This window comes from Podarcis melisellensis (assembly GCF_964234715.1).
Source record: "Podarcis melisellensis genome assembly, chromosome: 1".
Taxonomy (NCBI): Eukaryota; Metazoa; Chordata; class Lepidosauria; order Squamata; family Lacertidae; genus Podarcis; species Podarcis melisellensis.
In genome coordinates this window covers 11,628,356-11,649,370 of record NC_138528.1, presented here as the reverse complement: position 1 = coordinate 11,649,370, position 21,015 = coordinate 11,628,356, and the positions used below count along the sequence as shown (strand labels likewise).

At 42.9% G+C, this 21,015-nt stretch overlaps 1 protein-coding gene across 2 annotated transcripts in view; it reads right to left on the bottom strand.

Annotated features, from left to right (window-relative positions):
• Positions 1-2,073: 2,073 nt before the first annotated feature.
• JAG2 (jagged canonical Notch ligand 2) overlaps positions 2,074-21,015 on the bottom strand; it is an 87,898-nt gene continuing 68,956 nt past the window's right edge. For both annotated transcript variants that reach the window (XM_081909306.1, XM_081909307.1), the window contains 10 exons: positions 20,607-20,720; positions 19,456-19,572; positions 17,133-17,160; positions 14,436-14,521; positions 13,617-13,730; positions 13,325-13,440; positions 11,835-12,083; positions 10,217-10,348; positions 7,396-7,552; positions 2,074-5,844 (listed from right to left, as the gene is read on the bottom strand). In XM_081909306.1, the coding sequence (XP_081765432.1) occupies positions 5,372-5,844; positions 7,396-7,552; positions 10,217-10,348; positions 11,835-12,083; positions 13,325-13,440; positions 13,617-13,730; positions 14,436-14,521; positions 17,133-17,160; positions 19,456-19,572; positions 20,607-20,720 (1,586 nt within the window). In that variant the 3' untranslated portion in view covers positions 2,074-5,371. The remainder of the gene's footprint in view (positions 5,845-7,395; positions 7,553-10,216; positions 10,349-11,834; positions 12,084-13,324; positions 13,441-13,616; positions 13,731-14,435; positions 14,522-17,132; positions 17,161-19,455; positions 19,573-20,606; positions 20,721-21,015) is intronic.

Below are 21,015 nucleotides of genomic sequence, written 5' to 3'. Positions count from 1 at the left end.
AGGTGGGTCTCTCTCCATACTCTGGATCACTTCGTTTGCCCTTTTCCAAACCACCTCCAACTCTGCCAGATCCCCAAACAGGCCAAGGGGGCCGAATCAGAGGCACTTAAGGTGGTATAGCTACCTTCCCAAACTTGGGACCCAGCTGTTTTCGGACTACAATTCCCATCATCCCTGACCACTGGTCCTGCTAGCTAGGCATGATGGGCGTTGTAGACCAAAAACAGCTGGAGACACTGCTTTACACCATACCACTGCTCTAGTGCAGGACTTTACACTTATCTGAAGCACCCTCTTCTTATACGCGACACTGAAGTAATGTGCTCTTTTGCCAACTGACCTGCCACCCCATCAACCTCTCCTTGGCTCAGCTAAAAAAATGATGCACACCAGGGATTAATACGGTCACCTGCATTCTATTAAGGCCCTCTTCCAGAAGGAGTGGATCTAGGAGAAGATCCTTCTCCAACTACCACTCCTTGATAGATCCCAAGTAAACCACTGAGAAGGCAGCATCTCTGAAGAGCACGTCATTGTACCCGGGGTAGGGAACTTGTGGTATTCTGGGTGTCTGGGGTCTCTCTAGCCTCTCTCAGCCCCAGCAAACATGGAAAGCAGTCATGAATGATGTGACCTGTAGTTCAACATCTGGAAGACGTCTCCATGTTTGTCTCCATGTTTGTCAGATGTCTCCATGTTTGGCGACCAACTGCTAATTTCAACATACAAGTCATTCCTCCCTTAAGGCAAAGAAATTGTACCTTTGGCATCTGTACACAGCAGACAGGTCCAAATAATCATGTATGGTCTGCAGCAATGGCCTGGGAAGTTACATCCTAAAGCAGAAGGGGCAGAAGCCAGAGATTATCCTCTCTCTCCGTGTGTGAATTAACTAAGAATGTCTACATAGGACCTTTGCCATTACTTGCCTGTTGCCTCCTATCCTGCTCTTCTTTCTGGCCTACTTGCATGCCTTTGCACTCTACTGTTCCTGGCCCAGATTCCACCTTAAACTCGAATCTTGCCAGGACTTGCCTGCAAAATGCCGAGAAAGAGAGAGAAGGAAGTGGCTGCTTGCAAGCTGCAACAGAAAAATCCATTTTGTATCCAGAATACAACCCTGAAAGCCCGGTCCAAAGATTCTGCAAAGGGTTGGACCCTGCTGGCTTTTGAAGAGTGTTCACAGGATTCCTCTATTAGGAAACGGATCTCCAGGCCCACAGCACAGAAGCTAGAGACCCACTGAAGGTGGGGGTGGGTGGGATGGGGGAAGACATGGAAATCCAAGAGGTTCACAACACCCCAAGAATCCTCTTGTAAGAGCAGGCCAGCTCCCTCAGATTCATTCTGCAGCAGGAGTCTCACTCAAGTATTATTTGATCTCCCGAGGGTTAATTATCCTGGTTGGGGAACGAACACAAACAAACACAGAAAACGGCAAATGGCCAAAAGAACTACAGGCTGCATAAATTGGTGCTGGAACATCAGAGGCGTTTGGTGAGTGAAAGAGGTTGCAATAATAAATAATAATAATAACAATAATAATAGCAGCAGCAGCAGTGCCAGCCCAAAGTTCTGCATGTTCAGATTAGGAGGTGCAGATTGAATTCCCCCCCTTCAGAATCCACTGATGACACACTTTGGGTGGATTAAGTAAAGAACAGTCCCCCCCCTCAAGTGATTTGCAGTTACAAGCACCTGTGCATTCATTTCTTTTTGGGACTCAGCATTTGAATTGAGTTGCTATTAGCACGGCCAGCTTGACATCTTGCCGTCCAGTTCTGAACGACCACAGGGTCCAAGGGACTAGGAAAGCAGAAAGCATTGGAGAAGCAGTTTGAAATGTTACACCAGTGAAACCATCTTACTAGGTTTTGGAAGGCAGTGGCACTGCTATACAAGGGCAAGAAATGTTTTGTTTTTTAATGGTTCTCCCATTCAAAGTTGCATTTTTTGGGGGGGGGGTAGAGTAATATCCAATGAGAAGGGAGATCTCATGGGATGATAGTCCCAAAACCATTTTGAACATTTAAAGAGCCAAGTAAGGGGGAACAAAAGTGTCAACTGGCAACATTTGTTATAAAATGCTTTAATAAATAGTTTTCTTCCGAAAGCTATCGAAGAACATGTCAAACAAAATGTACTGCACAGAAGTTCCTGCAAATTCCCGCATTCATGTACTGTATAAAATAAAAGTGGATTCAAAAAAACATTCAGGGTTACATTGAGTGGCCAAAACGTTGAGAGAAACATCGATTTTCTTTGCAATGATAGGTTAGCTAAGTAACGTAGGGTTAAGTTTTCCCAGTAATTAAAATAAAGATATAGCTCATTTCTTTAATAATAAAGCTTTTTTTTCTTTTTTAAAAAAAAAATCATTAACAACCACCCCACAAATAATGCACAAGCCTTCCGTTATGAATAACCATTTCTTGCAAGGCATTCCACCTTCTGAGACGGAAACAGGCATTTTGACAGATGTTGTGCCATGACCCCTGTTGGAGACATCTTGGCAGGACTGGCCAGGAGGAGGAATGGAATGAGAGGGCAGAACGGGGGTTCCCAGGGAGACGCTGGTCTAGGAGTTGGGGAGAAGAGCAGGCTAGGAGAGAGGCCTTGCCTTAGTGACAGCAGATAACCCTGGCTGTCATAGGGAGCAGTCTGACTTGCCTCCCGCTGCTGTCTCCTGTCAGGGCAGCACTGCCTGCCTCCAGGGAGAGAGCTGAGGCGAGAAGGGACAGAGAGCTGGCCACGCCAGCTGTGTCACCGAGGACACGGCAACATCTGCAGCAGCAGACTCGGCCTTTGTGCGGGAGTCCCCACTTGCTTGCCCAGACCCAAGGCTTGTGAAAACAACCGCGTGGATGACTGGCCCAGTCTCCAAAAGCGGAGCCTAGGGTGTGGTTCAAGTGTTGGGGCCTATTAGCTTACACCTAGCCACACAGTTTAGAGCTCTGCAGCAGCGGCAAGGAAAGCTGCTCAGGCGCCTGGGGCAGGGCGCACCATGGAGCCGCCGGGGTCTGCCTGCCTCCTCCCACTCAGCCGCCCTACAGCTGGGGGGAGGCAGCGGGAGGACCATTTGGGGAACGTGGAGCCTGCGGGCCAGGAGCCACTGTGTCTCTCCCAAGAAAGACACGTGGCTCCTGGCCCAGAAATGGAAGCAACAAGAACTCCCCACATTGGAAGATTGGCAAGTAAAGATGGTCGAATACGTGGAGCTGGCGAAGGTGACAGGGAAGATTCGGAATCGCTGTGATGATTTGTTCCAAAAGGACTGGGGCAAATTTATACTCTATATGAAAGAGAATTGCAAACAGTTGAATACGTTTGTAGGTTTAAGTTGAAATGTTTGGTAATGGGAAATTAAGGAGCTGATTTACTTATAAGTAGGTGATTGTTAAAAGATTGATTTAACGTAAAAAAAGTGAATTTAGGAATGTGGAGAAATTGGTAATGAGATATGGAAGTCTGTTAGAGGGAAGAAAGGAGGTTGGTGCTTTATTTAAGCAACGTCGTAAGTTATTTTTTGATACTGAAATGTAATAAAATATGGAAAACTTTATAAAAATTATATTTAAAAAAAGAGAGACGCGTGGCTTGGGCGCGCTGCAGGCCCCACGGTGAGTGCCACCTGGCATTTTGTCACCCCTCCCTCAGTGAGGATACCTGGGGCGGCCCACACCTACCGCACCCCCTCCCTCTGCCCCTGCTCTGCAGTGACTTCTGAATCATGCAACCTGATCTATGCTCGGGCGCTGCAGTAAATTCTGGAACAAAGCCTTTAACAATAGCCAAGCCAGGAGTCCATGTTAGTGGAAGCCTGGGCATCATGGGGTCAAGAAGAGCAGTTCCCCGGACATCTAATACACAAAAGGTGTGGCATGATGTGCTACAAGTTTCCCAACCCCCACTAGTAGCAGCCAATGAAGGGGAGCAGAGGCAGGGAAACTCAGCGGGTGGGGGCATTGTCATGTCAAAGCATTCCGAACTGCTAGTTGCTATCAAAGGAAAGAGGGAGACAAAAGAGGTGCCAGGACTGCTGTTTTGGTGTTAGCGGTGGGAACTGCCAAAATGCCTGGCTCCAATCTAAGTTTGCCAGCCTTGTTCCACAGAGGTGAATAAGCAAAACAGAAACAAGAAATGAGAAAAAAAATATTGTTCCCTTCATTAGGCCTGTATTTTAAAAAAAAAAAATGCAAAAAAGCAATACCACATGTAAGACATTCACGAAAGAAAGAAAAATATTGCCCTGTTTTTATACTGTACAGTATACTTACTCTGCGTTCTTGAGATGGGAGGAAACAGTCTGGATCTATTTACATGTGAAATGATGGTGATACATTGGAAAAGTACAAAAAAAAGGTGATCAACAGATTCCCAACATTGATTGCATTAACATCACTTCCTAATATGGACATAATACCAAAATAACTTTTATTTGTATTCTTTTTTCATTTTTTTTTAGAAACTGCCATAAAACTTCCCTTTCTGTGACATAAATTAAAAAGGAATGACGTTTAAAAAAAGACCAAAAATATTTTAAGTTATTAACTCAAATATACAGAAATGATTCATTTAAATATGTACATATTTACAAAAACACACTCTCGTAATCTGAAAATAAACTGTTGTCAGTCTTGAGAATACCAAATATGGTATCCTCTTATGGTAAACTTAGATGGGCATGGCAGTCTTTGACAGTTGCTATAGAAAAAGGAAGTTGAAATTTCAAGGCACTTGACGCGTGCTTCAATACTGCAATCCTAAGGTAATTAAAACAAATTTACATAGTCAAATTAAAAAGGCCACTTTTTCCAACCACAGTTTGAAAGATCTCTATAGGATTTTTTTGTTCCAAAAAAATAAGGCATTTTTTTTTGGGTGGGGGGAAACTTGCAGAACTTAAGCGCAGGGAGTGGTTTCTAAGTATGGATTCAAAAGAACAGTTCATGTGAGGTTTTTTTTACCCCTTAAGTCCAGTAACTTCCTCAACCAGGAGGTTTTTAAGCTACTGTTACAACAGGTAAAAAGAAACACGTTCTGTAAACAGTGTAGAGTCTTGGGTGATAAACTTTTATGAAATCGAAAATACAAACTTCCCTCCTCTGCCAACACAGCAAGTGTTCTCCACATAAAGTTTACAAAAATAGCAACTATCAAAGATTACTCTATCATCTGACAGTCATTGAATAATTTATACAAGGCTAAAAGAAACAAAATTAAGTTTTTATCATTTTAACTTTTTTTTATTCAAAATAAAGTAACTATGAACATTTGACTCCAGACAATTAAGTCCTTGGTGCAAAGCGGAGATGCCAATTTCTCCAACTCTGTTCAACGTTGACAGCGCGGATATGGTCCGAACAAAGATTTAGTCTCTTCCGCCTTCAAGGTTTGCTGTGTTCACATTTTTTACAGATCTGTTGTCCATTTTGGTTGTCTGAAGAGATTTCTTAATAGGACTATTCTCTAAGGAGTCCATTGCCTTTGCTGACAAAGGCTTAGAGTGTTTGTGAGAGAGGAATTTGTCCATTTCCATGACCTCTCTCTCTTCCTCTTCCTCCTCCTCCTCATACTCTGTGTACTCCTCTACGCCGTCGTAAGTTCTTTTTTGAGGAGCTATAAAATTTTTGGGTTCATAATGAATGCCTTTGCGGTTGCAAGGTCTCTCAATAGGATTCCATATGGGATTTAGAGGCGCCCATTGGTTATTTGCAGCCTCTTCTATGGATGGGCGATTTCTCTCTCTCTCTTTTCTTCTCTTTCGCGTCCACCACACACAGATAATTATACAGGTTAACCACACAATGCTAAAAACTACACAAAGGACTGGAACCAGGTAATCTAGAAAACACAAGCCAAACACACAGCTTAGTGAGCAACTGCTAAGCAAGACAGAATTGAAAGCATGTGCAAATAAAGTCTCCAAGAGGCGTGATAAATACCTGCTCCAAGGGGACATTAACAATCTAGCTGTTGTTCAACTGAAGTCTCATTCCACACTTCCTCTTGTCCTGCTGCTTTCTCCCGGGGGAAACCTCTCTTTAGCGCTCAATTGGAGCAAAAAAATGGCAATTTGGGTTTTCTCTGGATTGACTGTTTGCTCCGATTCAGAGAAGGTTTTCCCTGAGAAAGAAGCAGGCCAAGGGGGAAACTGCTCGGATCTGGACCCATGCTTTCGAAGCACAGGACGAATAGGAGTGTGGATGATCCCGGAGGTTTTTTGGTTTTTTCTTTAAGTTTTGCCCATTTTGGTCCTCCAAGAGCATTGTGTGGAAAGCAGAAAGCAACAACGTAAACCCCCTGTGCCTACAGCTGTCCCATTTGGAACTTGCTTCAACGTAAAGCGCCTGCCTCAGTTTACTAAAACACAAAATCTAACCTTTATGGACACAATATGCCCAAGCAATGGTATCTGCTAGCCAGTAGGAAATAGAAGTGACATGGACGTAAAAACAACCCCTCAATAGCCAGCCTAGACTTCAACACTATTTTTTTTAAAAAAAAAAAAAAAAGAGGGGAGAGTAAAGGCCAAATACGATAGGTATCAAATTTGTTAGTATTTCAAATACAGTTGTACCTTGGTTTTCAAACAGCTTAGTTCTCAAACTAAGCTGGCTCCCGAACGCCGCAAACCCAGAAGTGACTGTTTGCGAACTATTTTTTGAAGCTGAACGTCTGACGGGGCTTCCACTAGGCTGCAGGAGCTTCCTGCAGCCAATCAGAAGCTGCGCTTTAGTTTCCAAGCGTTTTGAAAATCGAATGGACTTCCGGAATGGATTCCGTTCGACTTCCAAGGAACCTCTGTACTAGTCAGCCACATTTGGCACAGCTAGCAAGAATAATCTTGCAGAGTTATGCAGGCCCTCTTCTGAATCACACGGCCCTTGTTCCAGAAAGGGGGAGCGGGCTGAAATTGTATCTAACACTGCTCACTGCATGAATAAAAGCGAAGCATAATGTTATGCGTTATGATTTTTATTGGTCTTCCTTGCCCACACCCCTTACACAATGCAGCCCCTCAATTTGAGGTAGAAAACCAGCTGGAGTGGGGGAGAGTGGTGCTTCTTAAACCCTGCACCATTTTCCTGCTAATAATCGCCCCCCTCAGCTAATTTTACCCCTAATAGGGAAAAGACACAGGTACCTTTTCCTAGTGGAGGTAAAAATAGCCTCCAGGAAACTATTTTTAGTGCGCGCGCGGGGGGGGGGGGGGGCGACGACTATGCAAGAGGTTCCTTCCATTTCAAAGTTGCAACCTCAGCAGCTGCATTGTGGTGTAAAAACGGAACAAAAACCGTCTCACAAAAGCCTCGTGGAATGGCATGCAATGCACAGCTTAACTTTTGAGTTATGCCATCAAATAACCCAAAACTTAAGGCACACACAACTCACCTGATGAAGAATTCCCAACCACTATGGTCTCTATTTTGACTTCAGTTACTGCCAGCATAACTGTACTGTTTTGTCGCTTTGTAATGGTGTTTACTATAGTGTTGGCTGCATTCTGAATAAGGCTGTTATCAGTCTCCTCTTGATGCGAGATGAAAGACTGGGAACAGAGAAAACAGACAGGAAACTTAAGTTTACAATGAAGTATTTTTTAAAAAAATAGCCATGTTACCTTATATTTAGGGGACCAGACTCAAGTCTGAGAACCTGAGAATCCCAGTTTGCTGCTAAAGGATGAGTGCTGGTTTGATGCCAGTATAGAAATATTATGCTAGCATTGTGCGCCCTGCCCATTAAGAGCAGTATGGGTAAGTTACACATGACAAACTTCCGTGTTACTTACACCTCTGAGCTAAACTTAGTCATCGTTTGGAGGCTTTTAAGGTATCCAACTAGGCATCTACACTAATGATACGATCTGATATATATAACCGTGAGCTTTCCAGTTTGCATCATAGCACAGAGTATTCTTTAGCTGCAGATGTAGCAGAGCAGCTAAGAATATCTGGCCAATACTACACCTTCTGGCGCGAGGACCTCTTTCCCTTGCCCTAATAACAAGGAAGGTGACAGCTAACAGCCTTCCGCCTTAGGGAATCCAAGTTCATTCCCCTCTTCCAAGCTGAACTCACCTTACCTTTCTGCCAGAGGCATCAGAGGCAATTTCATGGTGACTTCACTAACCAATTTTTAAACAGAAGCAGTGCAGCAGGGGAAGTCTACAACCAAACTCTGAACTGCCCAATTGTAGGTAACTGTTTATTTCCTAGGCAATTCATGTTGCAAGTAGAAAGAAACCAAGTTTAGGAGGGCAACCTCTAGCTTGCTCACGTGTATATCCTATAATCGTTGCTCTTCCCTTCTCCAACCTATGAAGGCACTAAGGGCTGACAGAGACAAGCAGGATCTGTTATTTTCTGACCAGCTCCATGTATTGAGAGGGCCAACTATGTAGCTTTCCCAATGAGCCTACCAACTACTCATCAAATCCTGAAACAGATGCGGCACAAGAGATGCGTGCTTGGCTAGCCCATCTGGTTTTTGTTTGTTGAAAACAGCTGTGGTGTATATGTGTGTCAGAGCAGTTTTACCGGGGGAATAGAGTAATTGAAGATATTCCCTTGTGCAAACTCCCCACAAGCTACTATTAATCCCACAAAAGCGGGGGTGGGGGAAGAAACAGAGGCTCACACAGTTTCCTCACCCTATGGCTAATTCTTTACAGGAAGGGTTAAATGCCTTCTTCCCTGGCACCACTGCCGCAATGAAAAAAAAATGGAGACTTCCACACCTGATTTTAAGTGTCTTTCTCTCTTGTGTGTGCGCGTGCACACACACACACGCAAACAAAATAGGATCTCCTCCATCAACAGCAGTCTTTGGTCCTAAGTCACTTTCCAATTTCAGAGGAACAGCGAGGACATAGAGCTGTGTTTGTAATCGTAACTGCTTTGCCACACGGAAAACAATGGGCCAGGATTTGTTACATTACTTGAAATGTTTTCCTTCTAAATAAAGAAAAGGTAGCAGCATCTCTCTCAATTCACACTTGACTCCAGCATTATATGTATTTTATTATGTTTGTATATTTGTTGGAAGCAGCCTGGAGTCGCTAAGTCAGATGCACGAGGTACAAATAACCACCACTAGCAACACACAAAACATGTATCCCATTGTTCCACCACCAAAAGAGGCATACACAGTAACTTAAATGTTACAATCAGTAAAACAATTCATAAAACAATTTGATGGCAGTTAAGAAAAGCAGCAGAGTGCTAGGAGTCACCCACACTTTTGCTTGACCCATATTGTGTAACCAATTAACTCCCCCCCCCCCAAGATCTGAGAGCTTTCCTTGTTTTGCCTTGCAAAAATCAGGTCGTACCTGCTGAATCAGATTGTATCATATGTGTGTAAAATTGGAAGAGATTTTGCTTTAAGCAAGCTTCAGTTCAGCAGGTCAGATGGGATTTTTGCAAGGCACAGCTATGATGAGAAAAGCTCTTGTACCCGGGGAACTGATTGGTACACAATCTGATCAAGATATGGGTTAAAAGTATGGATGAGCTCTTGGGCTGAAGACAAATCTCAAGTACTTCTCTTCATTCTCTGATGCTTTTTTGTTTTGCTCAAGCAGTTGTCTTAGTGTAACCAGCAATGTTACAATGGAGTTTTGAAGCTGGCTCTGTACAGGGTAGCAGCAAAAGATTGCTTAGTGGAATGCTTTAATTTTTTTGTATAGTGGCTACCAGGCTAAACCCAGTCTTTCCCTGGATTCTACCTACCCAAGACATCCATTGCCCTCTTCCATAATTGCATTAACTGTGAACTGAAGGCCTTCTGCTCCTCTGTCTCTCACCCAAGGAAGGTCTCAACCCTATTCTCCCTCTGCCTCACGCACTCACACATCCAACCCTTCTGCTCTTGTCATTATGCCAGTTTCTTTGATAGATTTGGCCGCATTCCAACAATGCATCTCAACATCTGTTTAGCTTTTGAATAGTTGTCACCTGAATCGACTATTGGTATTTTATTTTTTTTAAGCGATGAAACCTTGTAATGATGTTTTGTTTCAGTGTATACTGCCTTGATATATTTTATGACATGGTGGTACAGAAATATTTTAATAAGTAAGTCTTCAACTGGTTTCCTGATTAAGCTCATGGTAACTAGCGCAGGGTCTTGAGTCTTTCTGACACCTGCTTTCATCAAGGCTACTACAGACAACACATTTTTCCCACTTAGAAATAAGTTTAATACTTACAATAGCAACTTCCACGGCGTTTTCTATGGAGTATGATAGATCACACAACACCAGTAGCATTCTCTCACTAGAAACGGACCTAGTGGCTGGTAAATATCTGATTTCTGAGCAAATATTTTCAACAGTAGTGCCCTGTGAGAGAAAAAAAAAGACCAACTCTTCTAGAAAACCGGAGTATAAAAATTAAAGTACACACTAATTTCAGAACAATTTAGAAATGATAAATTGATGTAACAGTAAAGTAGAAAAAAGGCTCGCTCCAAATCTCCCAGTGTCATTTGATGTACAGGCACACAAACAGGGGACTTAAAACATTAGAAGCACTGCTCCAATGTTCAGCATTCTCATTGGACCATTTTGTATTCTCTTGGAGCATTCTGAGAAGATAGGAGGGGAACTGAAGTTAGCCTTAAATCACAGGCGGTATTAATGAAGACCTGAACAAAAGGAATGGGGGGGTTCGCCTCCCAAGATGACCTCCCTCCCCCACAGAATTCATTCTCAAGGCTGGGAGGAAATAATCTGACACTACAAAAGTGTTTGTCTTGTGAATTCATAGGTAGAAAAGGTAAAGCACAACACTGGCTTACTTTACAGGTCAATCCAATGTGAAATGGTCTTTTGGTTACTTATAAAGTAACCTCAACTCCAAACTGCTGCACTGACTGATGACAGTGATGGATGGGAAAGCATAAAGGATAGTAATAAATAATTTCTATGGACTGGCATCCAAAGCTTTCCTAAAGTTGTGCTCGCTCTTTGGGATTGCTGCATTTCCTTTTCACTAGGAGCAGGAGGAATGGTAGCCCACTGAAGATGCCACTGGCAAGTCAGAGGACACCCAACATCCTGCAGAAAACTCCATAGTGCAGATAAGGGCCTAACAAGCAAGGCAAGTTTTGAAAGACTGGAAGGCTGGTGGCTTGTTTAAAAGACACTTCAAAAAGCAAATACAGGGAAAAGTCCAAGGTCCACAGCACCTGTACTTAACCTTCACAAAACTGGCTTGCGTCCTTGCATCGTTCTGAAAGCTCTACACTGCAATCTATCACTGATGTTCGTTCTTTGGGGCAGTGCACTGAAAGGCATTAGAGCATTTAAAACAAACAATTCACACCTTTCTTTAAATCCAAAGCTAACTCAAACCAAGGCACAGGAGTCTCAATGGATTTTCCTCGGAGGAAACCAGCTGCACCCTAATCTGCACCCACGCAAAGCCTTTATTTCAGAACTAACTAGTGCTGAGTAATTCTGGTGCTTAGAAGCAGCACTTTTCCTTCTCTGCTCAGCGGAGCTCAAAGGGGAAAGGGCTCATCGGTAGAGCAAATGCTTTGCACGCAGAAAGTCCTTAGGTTCAATCCCATGGAAAGATTGTTATCTGAAAACTGAGAAAGCCAGGGACAGTCAGTTATCGGCCCATTGGATGGACCAATGGGTCTAACTCAGTCTAAGGTACCTTCTTATGGATCACTCAGCTGAACTCCATGGCAGATGTCTGAAAAACCGAGGCAGTTGGAAGTGATAAAGCAGCATATTTTTCAAGCAAGATTTGTAGGTTTCAATGTTGTGCATTGCTTAGAAACTCTGTCAAGATGTTCGTAAGACTTCAAATTCTCACCTGGGGTACTTTGTCTCTGTTAAAAATCAGAGTGATTCTTGCACAGCTGTTGTCCAAGTAACCCGAATTGGGGGGACACTTGATGTTGGCAGGAAGAGGTTCTGATTCACTGCATTCCCCCCAGTCAGCACAAGGCGGTTGGAAACATTTGGTGTACATTTTCTCTTGGCATTCTTGACCTCTGGAGCATTGGTGACTAGCATGGTCCCCATGTTTGGTCAACAAACAAGATTTTCTCCCACACCACACCTAGAATGTAGCAGAGGGGTTTTTTAGCGTGTAACAATGGACAATCATGAAAGTGAGGGATGGAGTAGCTTGTAGTTCAAACAAGGAGGCTTCTCTTCTAGCTAATCCAAGCCACAGAAGATTTTGTAGACTGTAATGCTCATCTCCTATCTCAGGTGATTATTACAAAGCACCGAGACTTGCACTTCTAGGCTCAGCAATGCCACTCAAATCAAACTGATTCCTTTACATTGTGCATACAATCATTACAGGAATTATTCCACTGCAGGGGTCAGCAAACTTACCGCGCCTCGGGCCGGTGTCTCCAGCGCCGATTGTGCGGCGGGCTGGAGAGCGCGTGCCCATACGCGCGCACACACGCTATTTCCGGCGCACTTCCGGGTTGGAGCACTGGAAATAGCTTGTGCGCATGTGCGCGGGCCTCCTCCGACCCAGATGTGCACCGGAAATAATGCTTGCGCATGTGCAAATAATGTTTGCTCATGCGCACAAGCTATTTCTGGTGCTCCTCCAACCTGGAAGTGGGCAGCTGAGCAGCGTAGCGCCGGTAAGAGCGGGCGGCGGGGGTCGCCGCGGGTCGGATAAACAAGTCCCTCGGGCCTTATCTGGTCTGTGGGCCTTAGTTTGGGGACCCCTGTTCCACTGTCTCCCAAGCAAGACGGATAACAAGCCTAAGTTATAATATTTCTAAATGCTTATGATATCAGGTACAGTGGTGCCCCGCAAGACGAACGCCTCGCAAGACGAAAAACCCGCTAGACGAAAGGGTTTTCCGTTTTGGAGGTGCTTCGCAAAACGAATTCCCCTATGGGGTTGCTTCGCAAGACGAAAAAAATCTTGCATCCCCCCGCGGGGTTTTTTCCGCTTTTTCCGCCCTTTTCTTAAGCCGCTAATCAGCTGTTCCGCTGATAAGCCGCTTAACAGCTGATCGCTGGAAGCCGCTTGACAGCTGTAGCGCTAATCCGCTAAGCTGTCAATGGGCTTGCTTCGCAAGACGAAAAAACCGCTATACGAAGAGCCTCACGGAACGGATTAATTTCGTCTTGCGAGGCACCACTGTACATATCAGGTGAAACTTGGAGGGAGCAAAGGGATGGGGGAGTAGAAGTTCTCAATGCAACCATGTGCTGAAAATGTCATAGAAGTAAATTAATGAAGCTGACACGTGAGTGTGGTGAGGGTTGAAAAGTTTGAAGGAATAGGCAATTTAAATGATTTAGCATTTAACTTCATGTAACTACCTTGGTGCAGTCAATGTGGCCATCCAGACAGTGGCAGTTGTTGCATTCTTGATCCCATCTGCTGCCATGGGGAAAGGATGTTCCTTTAAGCCAGCAAGACTTTCCAAATCCTATCACTTGGGGGGGGGGGGAGAGAGAAAGAACAGGGAATAGTTTTCATTTTAAGTATTGGATCAAGCCAAGAGAGAATACCAAGTTCACCTTACAGATAAGCTATAGCTCATGCTGCTGTGCAAGACACTGCGAAGCAGCATTTGATATTTATTGCTCTCAGTTTAAAGCATTAAGTTACCTTCTTGGCATCTAGTTCCAGCTCGCCCAGGGGGGCAAATGCACCTGTAGCCATTTATTTCATCAATACACGTAGAACCGTATGCACACGGAGAGGACTGGCATTCATCAATATCTGAAAGGGAGGAAAACAGGCTTTATACAGTATTACAGAATGCTAAAAAGTAAGAGGACTCATTTGTAGAACCACTAGTCAGTGTCCTGTGTAACCTGTGGCTGTGCACTGAAAATGCCCCCAGATAATTCTGTTTGCATTTCCCCATGCTAGCTAACATTTATGTCCCGATGATCTAGCAACACTGCTGAGCATTCCAGGAATTAAGATGTTCTACTGGAGTTGTACTGCCGCTAAAAGATTCAGGATAGGTTACACCATTTTTAGTATGCATTCTTACTAGAGGAAGATATCAGAACATTACTACTTCTTTCAAGCAGCATATATTTAGTATGTGAAATGCATGTAAAGATACACTTCAAGGGGGAAGTCCTATTAAAAAAAATACCAATGCTTTGTTTATGGATACTGTCTAAGGAAAGGTTTCACTAAGGGCTGGGGTGTACAGCTTAAATACAATTTACACCAAATCACTGTTAGTTGCATTTGTCAAATGAAGAAAGGAATTCTGTCCCAAAGCAAAGCAGTCACCATTCTTTACAAGGTAAGGGTCAGCATCTGTGAATAATTCAGTTAGCTTCTGCTTCATTATTTGGGATACAGATGATGAATGCTTAATGCATTGAAACTCAAAGGGTACAATGCAACAAAGAGTTCAGGTCAACGGCACAACCTCCTCGGTCCTTTCCTTACGCAGGTACTTACTAATTCTGCAGTCTGGACCAGCAAACCCAGGTGCACATTCACAACGAAACCAATTCACACCATCAACACAGATGCCTCCATTGTAACTGTAAAAATAATAAACCTATCATTGCAATGAAGGCTGTCAGGGTAGTTTCACAAGCTGAGAGATAAGAAGCTTTGGGTTTGTGTACATAATGGCCTGTTCAAATGCAAATTTCTTTTATTTGTATCAACAGACATTGTCTCACTATTCAGTCATGCAGGATTCAAGATGCTTAGTTAATTCATAATGTACGCCCATTTAATAAACCATCTGCATTGTTTTAACTTCTCCAATTAAACATTGTTAATCAAATAATCAGTGGCACAGAGGAGGGGGTCTATTCCCATTAAGAGAAGCAGCATATTAAGGATAGCATTGAATCAGTTTTCATTCAAACCCCATATTTTCTAATAAAATGGAAAGACAATGGGACAGACATGCGTTAAAGAATACAAGGAGCAATATAGAATAATTCTTAGACCAATTGCTTTTTAAGCAAAGACACAGCTTTAGAAATGTGTACTCATTCCAAAGCTAACTTGACATTTTAAAATCCACTTGTTTCATTACATTTAGATTACTGCATCAAAAAAGGTTGTCATGTTCCAAGTTCTTATGACTGCAGAGCTTCTGAATGCAGTTATAGTAGGTTCCAGAAACTCTACAACCATCACGGGCCGGGAACAAGACTTGGAAGCTTTGCAACATGTAGACAAAGTACAGTACACCAAAGTCTTAATTATTATACACAGGGCAGGAATACTGAAAGACAAAGAGGCACTGGAGAACTGTGCTGCTCAATAAGCAGATAGCAATCAGCTTTCCTGAGATTGTGGAAGGAACAATGTACTTTTAAAAAAGACTGGATAAGGACTATAAGGAAGGGATAGAAATTATTTCTCTGAATAATTTGAAGGATGCTTCGCACATTACATGGGGAAAGCATGTGTTGCCTTTGCATCCTCAACATGCATCCTTTCGGTAATATGTGACTGGAAAGAGTGGAGACGCAAACACATCAAAACTTCACATATGAAGTGAGCACTGGCCAGTTGCAGCTCACTCCCAAGAACATTCCCTAGATGTCTGTACTGTTTCGCTTCAATACAAGCGTGACAGAGATATGAGGACAACACTCTGTGGACACGGGACCAGTATTCCCCAGCTATGGATGAACACAGGGCCAAAATCTGTGTTTGTCTGCTTCATAATGGAATGGGACTAAAGTCTCTCCTATTTCATTTCCAGGTGTGCTTTTGAGGACAAATCCATATAAATCCCTAAAACGGCGCACAGATTTTTTAAACGTACAAATTAATAAAAAGATTACGAGGGGTCTGCCTATCTTCTGTTGTTTTTAAAAACATAATTTTGGCAGCCTAAGGTAAGCTAGTGACAGTGCGAGGCTCCTACTGCTTCACATATTGAAATCAATGTAGCAAGTCGCCCGAGCAGAGAAGTTCTGATGATGCACCTTGGCTCTCAGGAGAAATTATATGTGCATTTTACATCCAATCCCCCTTATAGAGTCTCAGGGGAAATTGAACATAAAGTTAACTGAGACCAACAGCATATTGTCGAGACCAACTACTTCCAGGTGGGCTTTCTACATTGATTTCAAAGTGAGAGGTGAGAGGAGCCCCGTGTGCTAGCTAGCCACCCTTAGGCAGTTGAAATTACCTTTTTTAAAAACAGCGAAAGCTGACGACAGACAAGCAGCTGTCAGACCACCTCATGTGCAAATCTGCAGGAGGATAGAAATCTGGCAAGGGTGGGTTTCAGAGTAATTGGGTAGGGTGTGTCCACTTTGGAGATACAGCTTTCTGGATTCTCTCCTCATCCCTAACATCTGAAAGGCAGCTTTTAAGAGGATGGGCAGGTGGTTCTTTACACTTAAGGGTCAACTAGCCATTCATATATGCTGCTGGGAAGTCCTGCTGATTGGGTCAGACTGGATACTGAGCTAGTTAGCCATTGAGACTTCTTCCGGAGCAGGCAGCTTTCTACCCTTATCTGAAATGGTATGAACTATTTTTTTGAAGCCAGATATGTCTAAGATCTTCTATCCATAGCACACTGTCTCATTGACGACAATTATGGGTATGCATGTATGTAAACCTTCACAACTTGGCTTCTAAAAATGTGGGGCAGAACAAGTTCAACTAGATGGAAGAGGTCCTTTTCAGTCCTTCAGATGCAAGGATTTAGTCAAAATGGGCACAGGAATCTTTCGTATGCACTGTGTCCTCAAATGCTCAATTATAAAACCATTGGTATTATTTTCATATCAAAATTCATTACGGTTAACACTTATGCGCTTTCTGCTTTGTTACCGTCTTCCCACTTTAAACTCCTACTCTTGACACAAATGCCAAATACCTATAACTGAATGAGCCTAATAGCTTTAGTGGGATTTTTATTTTTTTTAGGCTAATTTCATAGAACTTTTCAAACTACAAATCTCATATTACCACTACGGAGCAGAAACAAGGCTCCATAGGAGCATACGTATTGGCAGAGCTGCCAGTTAGCAAAGAAATACAGGAAGTTCATTGGAAAGACCAGCACAATTGTTTACAGTATAGGGCTTAAGTAGCCTTGATTAACAGGATTATTCACATTCAGCTATTGTAACAGGACATTTTGAAAAAAGAATGATCATGAGTACTTACCATGGATGTGGATTGCAGTCGTTAATATCTGAACAAAGAAAATTAAACTGAATCAGTGCATTGAATTATGTACACAGGTTAAAAACTGCACCTTAATCTAGCAGGTCTATGTATACACAGTTTTCTTGCATGCCACTCGTATTAATTTATTGGCTTATTTAGAAACTATAGAGTTTTAAAACAGAATCCCTGGTCTGTAATAAACAACAATAACAACAAATTGTTGTTGTTGTTGTTGTTGTTGTTATTTTATAATTATTATTTCTACCCTGCCCCTCTGGCTGGGCTTCCCCAGCCACTCTGGTCGGCTTTCAACAGAACATTAAACACAGAATAAAACCTCAAACATTAAAAACGTTAAACAGTGATATGTTAAAAGTAAAACTAAACTCAGGAGTCTTCCTCTCATATGTAGAAGGAGAAGATGGACTGTACAGGAGGAAAATGGGAGAGCATGCAACTCCAAGGTTTTGCTTGGGCTCCTAGAAGCTTGCTGAGTACCACTAAACCATGGTTTTCTGTTGTGTGTGTCCAATGTCATTACATGTGCTCTCATCACATGACAGCACTATGGAAATGTCACATGACTGTTGCAGGTATAGTGGCACACAAACATCAGTTACCAACCTCAAAAATGACATATTTTAGACAGTAAAGGAACCACTTCAACTCTTAAATGTGGCTATCAGCAATATAGGAGAACTGTATTGTAAGGCCCATCAAAATATAATGAGGGAAAACAAATGTACTTTTAAGAGGAGGGATGGGACCTCTGAATTCATTTCTCAAGATATGTTGAGCAAGTACCAGCTTTTATGTCATTTCCCACTATATAAGGCTATGTGCGTAAACCACACCTTGTAGAAGTAATCAGGGCTGGACCCCATATTTAGAACTTTGGGCCAGTGGCGTAGCGTGGGGGGTGCAGGGGGGCCGGCCGCACCGGGCGCAACATCTGGGGGTTAGGGCGCAAATCCACGGGTTAGGGGGCACAAATTACTTGCCTTGCCCCGGGTGCTGAGAACCCACGCTACGCCACTGCTTTGGGCTTGTAATTTGTGTAATGACCACTTAACACAAGACAATATTTGAATTAAGGATTCCTTTCCTTGCTTTCAACTATATTCCACCTCCCACTGACCTTTCGAATACGCAGCTAAATTCCAGATTGAAGTGTGTTGAGGAAACTTCCTCTCCTATCTAATCAACTTACGAAGTGCGTAAGGAAACAGTTTAAACAGCTCTAGAATAGCTGCTGAATGAAGAACAGCAAGAAGTCATTTCCAGGTACCACAGACTGCTCCCTCACATGGAGCCACTACCAGAACAGCCTCCCTCTCTCTCCTAGCCAGCTGTTTTAGGCATAAATAAATGGTAGCTCCATGCACTATAAACAGTGGTGAGGGCTAACAACTTAACCAGAGGCAATTAAATGTAATTTCAATGCAGGGTTGAAGTTTTTGACTAGGTATAACATTTTGTGCATGTTCCGACTTGAGCCACAAAGTCAAACTGTGCCACACCTAAGCAAATCAGCATATTGGCATGCTAGTTAAAGCCTCCCAAGGTAGTACTAAGGAAAATATTCCGACATGATTTATATAGTTCAGTCTCAAAAGCTGGTGATATGCAGGACTCCCAATCATAAGCAATCATGAGCTTTCTGGATATTTTGAACAAGAGCTATTATTACTATTACTACTACTACTACACTATTATTATTATTATTATTATTATTATTAGTAGTAGTAGTAGTAGTAGTAGTAGTAGTATACTGCCTTTCATTCAAAGATCACAGGGCAGTTCACAACATAAAAATACAAAGTGAGAACACAAAATACATAACAAAACAAAAACACAAACAAACCAAATAGCCCCTCCCCTCCAAACCCCCACATTTAAAAGGTCAGAGAATCAGCCCAAGGCCTGGTAAGAGAGAAATGCTTTCGCTTGGTGCCTAAAAATATGTACCAAAGCTACCAGGCGAGCCTCCCACAAACATGGAGCCATCACAGAAAAGGCTGGTTCTCATGTTGTCATCCTCTGGACCTCTCATAGAGGAAGTACACAAAGAAGGGCCTCAGATGATTATTGCAGGGTCCACGTTGGTCATGGGGGGGGGGAGGTCCTTGAGATACCGCAGTCCATTTAGGGCTTTATCTGTAAAAGCCACTCACTCACTGGATTGTCAGCTTGTTGTGGTGAGTGGGTTTGCATGTTCCCGTGATCCTTGTGAGTAAAGCCATTGGGAACTGGGCCCAAATCGGAATAATCTACAGCCATTAGAAGTGTCAGTCTTGACACAAAAGAGGAAAACACTTACTCTGTGTGCACGTACGTCCTTCCCAACCTTCTTTACAAATGCAAGAAAAGGAATCTCCACTGCCAACACAGGTTCCACCATTTAAACAAGGGTTCGGAAGGCAGCTGCTGTTCTTAGCTTTAATGTTAAAAAAAAGAAGATAGGAAATAAAAAATATGAAAGCCAAAAGTCCTAGTACTGCATCAATCTGATGAAACGTATTTTAATCCCACCTTTTAGTTTTTAGACCCCAATGCTGGTTACAACAGTAATCGATACAATAGTCAATAACCTAACACTACAATTGTCAGCAAAAGCCTGCCAAAATGAAATGAGCTTTTGCAGGTTATTTAAAAGCCAGTATCAAAAAAAGGCAGGCGAGCCTCCCTCAGGGAGAATTCTGTAGTCTGGGCACTGCCCCCCTTGGCACCAACAAACCACACTTCTGACTGCAAGCATGTGTGTGCTATGTTTCAGTCCAACCCCCTGCAATGGAAGAATATGTAGCAATCCCTTATGGGCATTGAACCTGCAACCTTATATACAGTGGTACCTCGGTTTACAAACAGCCCTGTTTATGAACTACTTGGTTTACGAACTCCGCAAAACCGGAAGTAGTGTTCTGGCTAGCGAACTTCACCTCAGTCTACAAACGGAAGCCGAACGGTGGAAGGGCACCAACGGCGGGAGGCCTCATTAGGAAAAGCGCGCCTTAGTTTAAGAACGGCTTCGGTTTAAGAACGGACGTCAGGAACGGATTAAGTTCATAAACCAAGGTACCACTATATTTTAAATGTGTCAACGATAGCTTGATGTTGCCAAAATATGTTTTTACCCATACTGTATCTGTTCAGAGAAATGGCGGTTCTTCCCACAGCTCTGGCTTCAAAATGGTTCTAGAGTAGCCAACTTGTAGAAAAACATTTCTACTTCTTCTCCTGTGCAGTTATAGTCAAAACCGCCTGTGATTTTTGTGACGGAGGAGAGCTCGCTAAGCAAAAGCAAGACTAGTAAAGGGTTCCCGTTTACTATGATGTTCTAACCATGTTTTCCCCTGATCACTAATGAGATTGGGGAAGGGGGGGGGAGCACAGGCTGTTTATAGTTAGCTTCCTGAGCAAAGCAGACGTACATCCAATCTGAATATATTACTGAGCAGATTAAGCACTTACCAATGTTGCATGTGCTTCCTTTCCATTCCGGAGGACAAGAGCACCGAAAAGTATCCCCGTCGTCGTAACACGTTCCTCCATTTGTGCAAGTATTCGCGTCACACTGGTACTCGCCTAAAAAGCCATGAAAACAAATTTAAGCAGCTAATCACATGTCCAAGTTTTGCTTTTTTTTTTTGCTTTAGGAACCAGAAACGAATGTTTTGTTAGAGCCAGATACACTACTATGGAATCTTACGAGCCAAAATGTTTAGAGCTTATTCTTTAGGGTGTTTGTTTTATGCACTGGAACAACTCAGGGGGTTCCAGGATGGCATGGAGCTAACAAACCTAAATGAGTAGATCTATATATAAATGATTCACTCATCCGTGGAAGTAATTGCTCCAAAAGACAGTTTGAAATTAGTTT